The 12,692-nt window shown below is 39.7% G+C and overlaps 1 protein-coding gene across 4 annotated transcripts in view; it reads right to left on the bottom strand.

Moving 5' to 3' along the window:
• Window positions 1–12,303, bottom strand: part of LOC111221781 (histone deacetylase 7-like) — a 43,913-nt gene extending 31,610 nt beyond the window's left edge. For 2 of the 4 annotated variants that reach the window (XM_022745334.1, XM_022745337.1), the window contains exon 1: window positions 12,219–12,303. In XM_022745334.1, coding sequence (XP_022601055.1) covers window positions 12,219–12,237 — 19 coding nt within the window. In that variant the 5' untranslated portion in view covers window positions 12,238–12,303. Of the gene's footprint in view, window positions 1–4,179; window positions 4,502–12,218 lie in introns of those variants that run through there. The other 2 variants (XM_022745336.1, XM_022745338.1) reach the window with 2 other exon arrangements.
• Window positions 12,304–12,692: the final 389 nt, after the last annotated feature.

Below are 12,692 nucleotides of genomic sequence, written 5' to 3'. Positions count from 1 at the left end.
CCACCCTCTTCAACCAAGAGATCAGAGGTCAGACACTTATGAGACTTCTCTTGATCTTGAGTCCCGGAGGCAGCGCGGGAAAAAGGTGAGGGTTCACCAGCTCACTGTAGAGTTGTGTGTATATGAGAGAGAATGTCACAAGCTAGCATGCTCTTTAGTGTGATTCGCCAGCTTGATTTCTCACAGCCAAAACAGACTGACAATTGTTGAAATTGTTTCATTATTTCTCCTTTGGGTTCCAGGAGGTCATCTTTTTTGGAGGGGGAACCAAAATTTGGCCCAGGGTGCTGTCATAAGGTTGGCATGAGACTGAAACTTTGTCTTGCCTGAGAACATTCGCAATATGTATTACTGCTAATGGAGTTGACATTTATTCTTTCATGATCTCGCAGGTGCTTCTCAGTCATAATGGAGAGACGTAATACGGAATATTATTACTAATACAGCCCTCATTCAGATACATAACACACAAATGATCATCTTAACTTTGTCCTCAATTATGCAAATCAAGACATGAGCTACCATTTGACCTGACGGGAACACCAGCTGACTTCCTTTGTGTACTTCAAAAGAAACAGCAACTGATCATCTGAGCATGGACCGATTCAGGTTAGTGGTCTGTACTCCTCATCTTAACCCACAAACATCCACATCTGCACTGTGATCCTGACATTACCAGATGTTGTTGAGCAAATGTGGCCTTTACACACCCACAGACAGAGAAATATTGGCATATATTTATTTTTTACATGTAAAAACCCAACGGCTGACATAGGGATGATTTGACTGAGAGAACAGGTTCTAATGCCCACTTCCTACTATAAGTCACCCATGTCTCTGCAGTATTCTGTGTATCACAGTCTGTTATTGCACACTGGGTTAGAAGGCTATGTACACAGAAGAGCTTCTTTGTTTCAAATACACCCTGCAGTCAGTAAGAATAAGGTTACTGTCTTCCGGCTCTAGCCTGCTTTTACTGCTGGTTTTGATATAGTTACTGTCTTTGTTAGAACTTTGTTGATTTCCCTAATAGTCTCCATCTTTTTGCCCTCTCCCTCTCTTTCTTGCTCTGTCTCTCACACAAATACACACACTCACATGATACACTAGCAGAGTGATGGTCCTGTTGCTGCGTTTTTAAGCGGTAAAGTGTATCAGTAGTCAGCTGAGTTGATCTTAAATCAGGAACAGGAAATGTGATCCTGAGCTCTGGCTGGGCCAGAACACTGTCCCTATTGTCAATGCACTGCTGTGGCTAACACTGGGAAAACACTGGGGACTTTTAAAGGTTATCTGTCTTGGGAAAAGATTGATATTCACTTTCACAACTAGCCTGCCACCCAAAATGGATACCTGATGAAGGCCTGATCACTAAATATGACTTTGTCTTTGTTGTGGTTCTTATGTATGTAAAGGCCTATCTGAGGTCAATAGAGGGGTCAAACGAATCCAACAAATGTTTTCAATGTCAAATACATTGAAAATAAGTGATTAATTCACTAGATGGGGAAGATGCTCATCTTAATCATCCATGCAGCTTGCAAAGTGAAAATAAAAGGATCTACTAACCTTTCTATGTCTTCAACTTATTAAGTTGACATGAATGTGCATCCCATCTAGAGCTGAAAAGATAAATTGATTAATCGAATGGTCGATCAACAGAAAATGAATTGAGAAACTGTTTTGATAATCAATTCATTGTTTAGCGTTTCAGTCATTTTTTAAGCAATAATACGAAGCACATCCTAGTTCCAGCATCTCAACTGTGAGTTTTTGGATTTTGGACTGTTGATCAGACAAACCAAGAAGTTTGAAGGTTTTAACAGGCATTTTTCACTATTTTCTGATATTTTAAAAATTAAACAATTAATTGATTAATAAAGGATTACTCATAAAAATCAACATTGAAAATAATCAGTTGCGGCCCTAGACTCATCTCACCATCATCTCAACAATTAGAGATGAATTCAATAAGTCAATCAACATAAAATGAATCCACATCTAGTGTGATCATCAATTAATATTTTACTAATTTTTCAAGAAAGCTGTATATAATTGAAAACTGAATATCTTTGGACTCGTGGTCAAATAAAACAAGCAATCTGAATCACCTTGGGCTCTAGAAAATTATAATAATTCACTATTTTCTCAAATTCAATACACAATGTGATGAATGGATTATGTAAGAAAATAATCAAAAGATTAATCAATAATTAATCTTTATTACAGCTCTCTTTCCAGACTACAAGACTAATAAAAAAAGAGGGATCGAATACTGACATCATTCAAGATTTCTAATTTTGGGCTCAGTGAATTTCACTGATTAAATGTACATTAAAGACTTTTTCAAAGCAAAAACTAAGAAAGACAAGCAAAACAACTATTACATTTCTCTACCTGTTACCTTAAATTATGTGTCATACCACATGGTGAATTGAGTGATAAGAAAAAGACACACGATCATCTTATGTGTTTTAAATAACTGTGAATTTCTATGAGATTGATACCCATTACAGTATGCAAAGTGAAACTCAGTTTCATATCTCAATAGCAAGCACTGGCTGCTAGCAACCACAATCCCAGTACAATTATCTGATACAAGTTATATGAATTGCAAACTATTGCACCGATTACCTTACAACTAGTAAGGCCAGAGCATGACTCGCTGATGCCAGCTGTAAGAGGAAAGGATTGTAGCTGATATAATAAATGTCTCGTGTTCAACAATGTAGGAAAAACTCCACAGACAGTGAGACAAACAGGATTTCCACATCTCTAGAGAAAGTGGGAATAATTTACTTTTTCTCTAAGATGATGGTGGTTATGTTTCACTTGAACCTTCAGCCATGTGAGGCCTGTTCAGTGTTGATGACTGGGACAAAGCCAAACCCACAGGCTGTCACAACTTGTGGAGCAAGGGGCCTTTGTGATCAACAGTTTGGGTAAGATGACACTGATCATGTAGAATGAAAGGCTGGTTATTATGATCAAAGTCTTAATTCAATGATGCTCCTTTGTAAACACGCACATGCCTGGATACAGTATTTGTACAGACAGTCATGCATGCATACAGGTCAACATTTACCTATTCAATGTAATAACGATCACTGCTGGTCATCTGAGATGATGAGAGGAAAAAATTAAGGAGAGAGGGAGAGATCTAAAAGGCAAGAGAAAGGGGGCAGAGGAGTGTAGGTGGTGTCGATTCCTTTGGCACGGCCCACATGAAACTAATGTAACTGTATCCCCACAACAGCACTGAGGCTATGACCTCATCCTGTCCAGAGAGGGAACCTGGACACATGAGAACATTATTCCATGCATGGCTGCTACGTGTGTGTGGATGTGTGTATGTACGTGTACGTGTGCATGTGCATGTGCATGTGTATGTGTGTTTTCATTTTCTAGGGGACGAAGGGGCTCGGGTGGGATCTAACAATTTTTACAACTTCTGTCATAATACAGCACACACACTGAAACACAGCTGCCCACCCCATAGCCTATCAAACAACCAAGCATTTGTTGCCTAGCAGTGAATGAGTCAAATTTTTCAATGACGTTATGGGCAGAAATACATTTAGAAGGAAATTCTACACTTGCACTTATAATGAGGCCTTAATGCTATAATTACACCATTATTTGCCCTATTTATCACCTTAAATAGTCCTCTTGCCTGTCAGATTAGTGTAATTACCATGGCACCTAGAGTTACACAGTCAATTAGTTCAGAAAGGTAATGAGGTATTTACTATTCAGACTGCTGCATCTGACACTGGCTCATGACCTCATAAAATGTACACTTAATCTGATTTTGGAAATGATTATGTCTTTATTTTTCTGTACTATTCTATTCCTTTCAATATGTGAAGAAAACATCAGATTGCACTTGACAATGTCAGCCAGGTGAACTTTTACACCTGCTGAGTTTGGACACAAGCCAGGAGAAGAATAACCTGGATTTAACAGTGTTTATGGCAGTCATCTGAAATTTAGTTCACATTTTCAACACAAAAAGAAAGTACACTTTTTCAGTTGAAGTGTTTCAGACGACATGAATTACTGTAAGGTAACAGTCCGGACACTTTTGAATAAAGATATTTTGAAAGTACTAATGACTTTAAACCACGTTTGCTAGCTAGCCTACTTAACTGTGAACGTTAGCAAATTAAGATCGCCTACCTTTTGGAGATGAAGTTCAAAAGCGACGCATTTTCTATTTCATGCGACACAGGAGGGACTAACAGTCTGTTTTAAAGTGGCAACTGCGAGTCAAACAAAAGAAAATACGGATAAAAACTTCGTCCAGCAGCCTGTTCTTCTCATGTTGGGTCAATTTTATTTTCCGTTTTTGTTCCAACCGTCAACACGCGCCGCTGTCAGAGCTCTATAGGTTACATGCACGGAACCAAACTCAGCGCTTCAAAATGTATCGGTAATTATATAACAGAAAGACTGTCTCTACCGTCTCCGAAAGGCTGCTCTCCACTCACGGGTCTCCTCCTCACTGAGTCTGTGTGTGGTGAAACTGCTGATAAATCTGCTGGGAGTCTCACTTTCATCCGTGTGTGTGCTGCTGGTGTGAGGGCTCCATCTGCTGCACTCAGCTGGGGTAAGGATGCTCTACTCTACTCTCTCTTAATGTGTGTGTGTGTGTGTGTGTGTGTGTGTGTGTGTGTGTGTGTGTGTGTGTGTGTGTTTGTGGTTCAGATATTACTTATATTGTGGGGGCCTTAACTGTTTACACGGTTATAGGGGGACTTGTCTTGGGGACAAAATGCACATCCCCACAAAGTAGTTTAATAAGGAAAAGGTTAGGTTTAGGTTAAGGTAAGGGTAAGGTTAGGTTTAGGCAGAGGTGGGAGTAAGTCACACATGTACAAGTCTAAAGCAAGTCCCAAGTTACTGTAGTGAGAATCAAGCAAGTCAAGTTATGTCCCTGCTGTAAATCAAGCAAGACAATTGCTCAGATCAAGCAAGTCACAAGTCAAGTTATTTGGAATTCTGATTATCTGATTATCATTTAAATCAGTCTGTTTACACCTTATAAATCTTACTGATATTTGACATTTTGGGGCAATGTAGAGTCTGGATCTGTGATTGCAAGTCACCCACTGCTACAATTACCATTTTAGTCTTATTATTATCATTACCCTCACCAAGGATTTTATGTTTTCACCCATGTCTGTTTATTTGTCAGCAAAAAATTGGTGGAGGGATGCAGCATAGGCTAGAGAAGAACCAATTACATCTTGGTGTAGATCCGGTTATAACGGCGTGTCTAGGAATCGAAAGGATTGTTTGGCCTTGGTGGACGTATGCACTCTACTGAGGGCGACTCTAGTTATTACTAATACAATGTCTCTACATGGAACTTTTGTGTATAATGCTGTGTTCTCTTTCCTCCTGTAATTCATATTTTTAGTATCTTTAGACTTAGCCTCTTCCCATGATAGCTGCATTGCGGGCATCGCACTAGAAGTCACCCAATCATGATTCAAAAACAAAATGTGACATGCAAACAACGTGCAAACATTTAATTAAAAAAACAAGTCCTCTGGAGTCATCTGTCTCAAGTCTAAGTCAAGACTCAAGTCATGAATACCAAGTATGATAATCCATCCATGTGTGATACCTGCAGTTCTGTGGATTTTAGATCATTTGAGGGGTAACACGCTCCTCAACTGTAAAGTAACTAATTGGCACAGTGGACATTTTATCTTGTCATGGTAGGAAAAGCACAGGTGTTACTAATTACATTAAAGATGGCTCTATTATATTAAAGTGTCATTACAAAGTGACCTGTGAGACAGCAATTTCACCACCAGGACTGAAACTGAAAACTGGTTTTCTTACTGTGGCATTCCAAAATATCTTTTGTGAAAAATGCTTAAACCTATAGCCATCAGATAAAAATATAGATAAAATATACGTTTTCCCCAAATACAAGTAGCTCCTCTTATTAGTTCATCTGCCAGGTAAAACTAGATTAAAGTACATTTTGATAAGTCACTTTTGATAAGCCCTTAAAGTATCAGATTTGTTTATCAACTTTGTAGACTGTTTGCTTTCATCATGTAATTGACTGCCCACTTGTGGTGGCAGTAGGCTATTGTCTCTCAAAGCTAGCTTGACTACCAGCTGTTTGTTTCTGTTATTTTCAGAGGTGTTACCGTGTCCCGTTGACAAAGGCTGAGGCTAGTCATGCAGAGTGCAGAGCAGTAATTTTTGGAGGTTTGCGTTTACGCGTTGAGGATAATTGTGGAATCTTTCACGGGTGATTCACTATAGTGAGCCGAGGAGAGAGTTAGAAGTTAGCAGTGTGTCTGTGAACATGCAGTGCAATGTATGTGCATGTTTGTTTTGTCAATAAATAAATGTTACAACTCACATCCTCCCATGTGCTTCCCAATATATGCATATCAGGTCAACCACTTTACAACACATTTGATCTGCTTCATGCAGGATCCAGAACCTTTAAGTATATGGAAAGAGTCTTATACTGTAAGTCCATTTGATTGAATTCTTGATATGCTGCCAACTTAACACGCAGCTTGTTTTGTGCCAGTGTGTTTATTTTTACTGTACTATGTGCCTTTTTCTGATTTGATTTCATTGTATTTTTATTTTAGGATCTGATCAACTGAAGCCTCTGGACAACAAAGCTAAGTTCTGTTTGGGAAATGTGTAGATGCACAAATGTAAATCCAGGCATACACCAACACAAAATTAGTTAATTTGCACAGTGCTGTCTGTTCTACCACTGTCTCTCCAAGACTGAACTCTCGCTGTCTCTCGCTGTTTCCTCATCCTGCCTGGGGACAAATCCACCCTTTGCCAACACAGAAGTCCTCATCATTGGATGCATGGAGATAAACCAATCAGACTTTTATTTCACATTACCCTGACTGGTTCTGCTCCTAGAGTCAATATGTTTGCTGTTGTTCGGTTAAATCAAGTACCTATGGGGAAAATTATGGCCAGAGTTAAAAAAAACAGCTATCAACAACACTCAGTCTAATTTCAACAACAGTATGTCCTTTCCCCTGTGCTCTTGGCAAGGCTTGACAGTCCATCCCCCAGTCACGGGGCTGACTGTGGCCTGAATAATTTGAGATACGTACAAGCAAATTCAATTTCATAGCAGCTCTTCCATTTTTGAACACATGCTTGAGACAGACCTTCTTCTATTTGCAGATGTAGAGAGTGCCTTGACATGGTTTCTTCCTGAGTTTTATTTTCCCTAAATTTAGCTAACTTTTTCAACAGTTTATGTTTAAAGCATCATACGTATATCCCAAAATTTGTTTAGTTACTGATTTGGTGTGGCCTTTGCAAATAATTTCATGAGTCAATACCCGCATGCCATTATTCCTTTTAATCAGGTCATATTAAGCATGCCAGATACTAATTTCCATAAAATTGATTGTAATACAATGACGCTAACAGCCGTTGTTTATTAACTGGATTGATGAAGTTGGCACCAATGTTTGTGTTTCTGTTAACATGTCATCATCAGATGTCAATAGAGCACTCCCTTCTTATCTCTCCCCCTCACACTATTTCTACACTGGCTCTGGTGTCAAACTGTAAGGGCAGTGCCGCTGCTGTGTAGCATGTGAGGGTTTGGGTCTGTGTGTAGGTGTGTCAGCCAACCTGTTTGCGTGTGTGTGTGTGCATATATGACTGATTGGATCACAGAGAGAGGGACAGCCATTAGATGTTACGTTTAAAACATCTCCACCTTTGAGTAAAATGAAAGTATCAGAGAGAGATACTGTGGAGAAGTCTTCACCAGACACTCACAGAGATTTGATTTTTAAACACTGAAAGCCAGAACAGTGAAGAACTGGAAAGACACATATGGCATACATGGGTAGGACTCCAAGGTGGAGTTTTGTGGCCAGTAGGGCTCACTCCTCTTCCAGTCACAGGAAGCCAGTAGGAATGAGAGGAATGCAGTCAGGCAATACGGTGATGGAGGGAGCAGCAGTTGCAGGGCAGATTGCCAAGAAGAATGAAAGAAAAGTAGGGAGTCAAGGAAAGATAGGAGGAGTGAGAAAGTGATTAGAAAGTGGAAAAGGCTGGGACAGGAATAATTAAGATGCACAATCAGGCAAAAGCCAACACTGGCATGCCTCCAGAGCTGCATAGACACTCAAATACAAAAACAAACACCCAGCAGCGGTTTTTGTCACTGCATGTGGTGCATGTGTGATTGTTCTCTCTGGTATTGACAGTTTGATGTTGACAATATGTGTGATATTAGAGGAGTCACTGGCAAAAATGTCACAATACAATATTGTGACTTTTGGACTGTGTGTAGTTATCAGTTAGACAGATTTCCTGGTAACAGGTGGAGGCTGGGGGTCCACAAACAAGAATTTGTTTTTTACTATCTAGGGGGTCATCCTACCTTACAGACACACACACATACACACACATGCACACACATGCATGCAGAGACATTCACTGACTCGTAGACAGTACATTCAGAACTTTATCTATTTTACTCTTTCTGTAGAACTGACAGATGTGAAATGGGTGTCATAAATACGGAGTGGACAGAATTAATAGTAGCGGTAGTAGTAGTAAACTAGTACAGTGCTACAAACATGCATGCAGAGACATGCACTGAGAGACGAGAAGCTGCACTAATCAATATTTTCTTACTATAGTCGATCAAATTACTGTGTTATGTGAAAGGGATCATGTGGTGAGGAACCATCAGAGAATAATCACTCAACTCTTCAATTCCTCTCTCTTTATCTATCTATGTATATTGCTTCTTTTTTTATTGAAAAAGTTATGATAAACCCATTGTATGCTACGTGCCCAGCACCAAAACGACAGAATTCTTGAATTGTTTGTAATAAAGACCATTGCATGTGTTTACGTAGGCCCCGCGTAGCTGTAGCTAGCAGCTGTGTGGTATCTTTGAACCAAGAAGTTGCTGGAGGCTGCTCGCAGCAGTGGGTAGCCTCTAAAGCCTTTCCATTCCCAACAGCAAAGCAAAGTCAGCCCACAGAGGGGAGAGATAGCACTTAACACTCGCCTAGTTTCTCTGGAAACTGACTGTGATGCTGGAAAGTGTTGCTTTACGACGCCTTCACACTCCTGTGTGCACACGTGTGGAAAAATGTCAAAACAGAGTTCAGAACAGTGTGTACCCCTTTGAAAAGGTTTGTGACGTGTCTTTTAAAACTACTATACATGACAAACTGAACAAACCTGAGGTAGTGATTTCACAGAAGCTCCTGTGAACTTAATGCTCTTTTTGAAAAAGTCTTATGATGCCTGCTGTTTATTATACTACAGACAAATTAGGAACTTTGATAGGGTTGAATGTCCAATAGATTTCATGCATACAGTGGTTTTCATCTTTAGATAGTACTTTCTGACAGCATCTACTTAAACAGCTTCCTCCATGACAAAATCCCTCTGGCAGTATTTCCCTTTACAATTAGACTGCCCGTGGCAGTAACATTTAAAATAAACTACTGCAGATTCTTGCAGTAAAGGTACTTTTCCACAAGGGGATGCTACTCAGATAAATGACTGCATCTAATGATTGTTATCTAAACACAAACAGCAGGCTGCTCAGGTGTAAGAGATGGTTGTCAACTTATTATGGGCCACTCTTCAGTATCAAGCACTCATCTTGAGTTCCTTCGTCATCCATTTACAGTGCTCACTTGACCTCAGTTGGCAGCTTCTGCTGTCATGAAGAACCCTCTTCAGACCAGAGTGGACTTAATGAGAGGTGATCTGTTTTGAATCACCATACTTTTGGCCTACGGTACAGCCAAGTTACTGTACTGTCCTTGGAAAATGTAATGGACCAGTGCGAATCCAAAAGTCATTTTGGTAATTGAAAACAAAGATGCATTTAAGTTTTGATTGGACTGACACTTAAGGAAAACCTTCTCAACAAGTTGTTATTGATGGAGGTTTCCAAAGACAAATAATCTAAATGGCATATCTTTAACATTTTTAGAGAGGGCTGAACTATGTAGCCTACACAAGACAAGTGTTCAGATTTGAAATTGAAACACTTTGTTTTCCCTCTGTTCCCTCGGTCGACACCCACTCGGCTTGATTTAGACACTCGTGCTGTGACTCCATCTCGGAGATGAGGGAGAGTTATGCTCCCTGAGGGCCACTTCCAGCCTACTGTGGCCTCTTAACCTTCGGCCTCTCGACCTTTACAAACCAAACAAACTCAGAATCGGATGATTTATCACAATGACAGAAATACAGATGCTGAAATTCACTGAGTTATTTATACAGTTTGGCTGCTCAGACTGATTTGCCACTTTGCACTTGACATTTCTTTGTTGTCCCATAATCAAACTAAATATGGCTTCTCAATAGCTGCAACTAACTATTATTTTAATTATCGGTTACTCTACAAATTATTTCCTCAATCACTCTGTTATTCATTTGGCCTATAAAGTAACCATCACAAGTTCCTACTACTCCACAAGATAATTCAAAGATTAAAGTTAAGAAAACCAGAAAATATTTACATTTTATCATCTGGAACAAGGATATTTTTGCTTTGAATGTTTGCAAACAAATGTGTTGCAATTGATTCAGTATCAAAATTATTACTGTTTTCTACTTTTCTGTCAATAGACTAAACATTTCTGCTCTAGTTCTTAGTATAAATCTGTCTTACACACAAAACGACAAAAAGGTGCATTTAGCTATTAAATCATTTTAATGGCTTTATCTCACCACAGCACTTTTTAATATTTTAGGTAAGACTAATTTTAATGGTTGGATTGAGAGACACATTGAAATAATATTTTTTTTATCAGGTAATTTGGAGTTTATGCTGAAACAATGAATTCCTAGAAATTGAAAATCGTATGGTTGGACAGGGTGGCATCTGTCCTCAGAGACTTTGTATTCTTTAAGCTCTTGTCTGCTACGTTTTTATCAGTGTTAAACTCCCTAAAACACAAATTTGTGTTCATCAGTGTAAAGATAAAGACAAACAGACAAAACCATGAATGTCATGATTATACTCCCATTATTTTCTGAGAGGACACAGAGCAGTTAAAGTCTGATTTATTGCCCAACAAACCACGTAGACAAGTCTCTAAAAATGGAGCAGCATGGGAGAGTAAAAATAGAGCGAAAGTTTACTGTTTTGGGCAAGAGAGCAAGCAAAGGCTGAGGCCAGTATTTCATCTTATGCAGCAAGATTTATGTACAGTGCACAAAAACAAGGAAGGAGAGGGTGAAAAGCTAAACCTGCTTTACAATGGTCTCTACTAACCCTTTACCTTCTTTCTAATGATGCGGTTTTTAGCATGTGGAAGTGGGGATGTAATGTATAAGGCTGGTTAGAGTCTGTAGAGTCTGTGGGCAAACAAATGTATTCATGCATAAGCAAGATTTAACAACTCAAGCATTGTCAACACTCGATTTCTGCTTCTTGCTTGTAATGTCCTTGTTTGAAAGTAGAGTTATTAAGTGCAGAGGACGGCTGGTGTTGTGACAGCAAATTTATTAATTCTGACTGTCTGAAACTAAACCTCTTTTTATGCTTTTGCTAAACACCTTCTCTTTCTCATCTCTGTCTCTCTGTGCTCTGTCTCCTTCAGCATTGCAGTAAAGGACTGTTGTTGTGTGTCTCCTCATTCTTTGCCCTCTACTTTTCGTGGACAGACTAGCTCTCCAGGGTGGGTGGGTCTGTTTCCAATTTTCTCCCCTTCCCTGTCCTGAGAAACAACACTTCCAAAACCAAACAAATAAAACCAAAAAAAAAAAAAGTTCAATTATTATTTTTTTTTGTTGCTGACCACAGTTTTCCTCTTAACATTCCTGCACATTTGTATGTCTACACAATTTTGAAGCATTTGCACTGATAACAAAGTGTAGCTGTTACTCTGAAACCAGAACAAACCCAAGCTTCTTACAGCTGAAGCCAACCAAAGCTGACTATCTGCCGGTAGTAAGAGCACATAATGGAGACTCAGATAAACCAAACCAACAACTGGACCAAGAATCTTCAGTCTGAGCAAAACTGTGTTAACATCTGCAGCTAGAATCCTCTCTTCAGAGTATAATAAATAAAAGATTGACAAACTTTCTCAGTAATATAGTCACTGAAGAAGACACGCTTTCTTTTTTTTTAATGCAGCTGTTGCACACTTTTTCCACAGATAGATATATGTGAATGCAAATAGCAAATATGTTATATCTCCTACCAGCTTTGGGTGCTGACATCCAGTGAGAGGTCCCACTGTGCTCCCACAGCAGTCCACTCAATCACAGAGGCAGCAATCGGACAGGCTGGGAGGCTCGGGGAGAAGATAGATCCTGCTTTGACAGGGGAGTGGTGCTGCAATGCTGGAGCCCGGCTGTGCACTGACAGAGAGAGTCACAGTCAACTGCTTGACACAACGGGCTCCCTCTGACTTTTCAGTCTTGCACTTCCTCTCATGTGAGCGAACTCTCTCTCTCTCTCTCTCTCTCTCACTCTCTCTCTCTCTCTCTTTCTCTTTCAGACAAGACACAGTTGCTCTGCCCTATCATCCCACTGTAACTTTTTGTCAGTGCTGCCCCTGCACCAGAACCTCCGGGGAGGGAGGGGAGGAGGGATGTGCCTCTGCATGTGTGTGTGTGTGTGTGTGTGTGTTTGTGTGTGTGTTGGAGAGAAGGAGAGAGCGACAGATTGTGTA

Source organism: Seriola dumerili, unplaced genomic scaffold, assembly GCF_002260705.1.
Source record: "Seriola dumerili isolate Sdu_G_001 unplaced genomic scaffold, Sdu_1.0 BDQW01000088.1, whole genome shotgun sequence".
In the NCBI taxonomy this organism is placed as follows: Eukaryota; Metazoa; Chordata; class Actinopteri; order Carangiformes; family Carangidae; genus Seriola; species Seriola dumerili.
The sequence above is the reverse complement of the archived record's forward strand: the minus strand, read 5'-3'. Positions and strand labels throughout refer to the sequence as shown.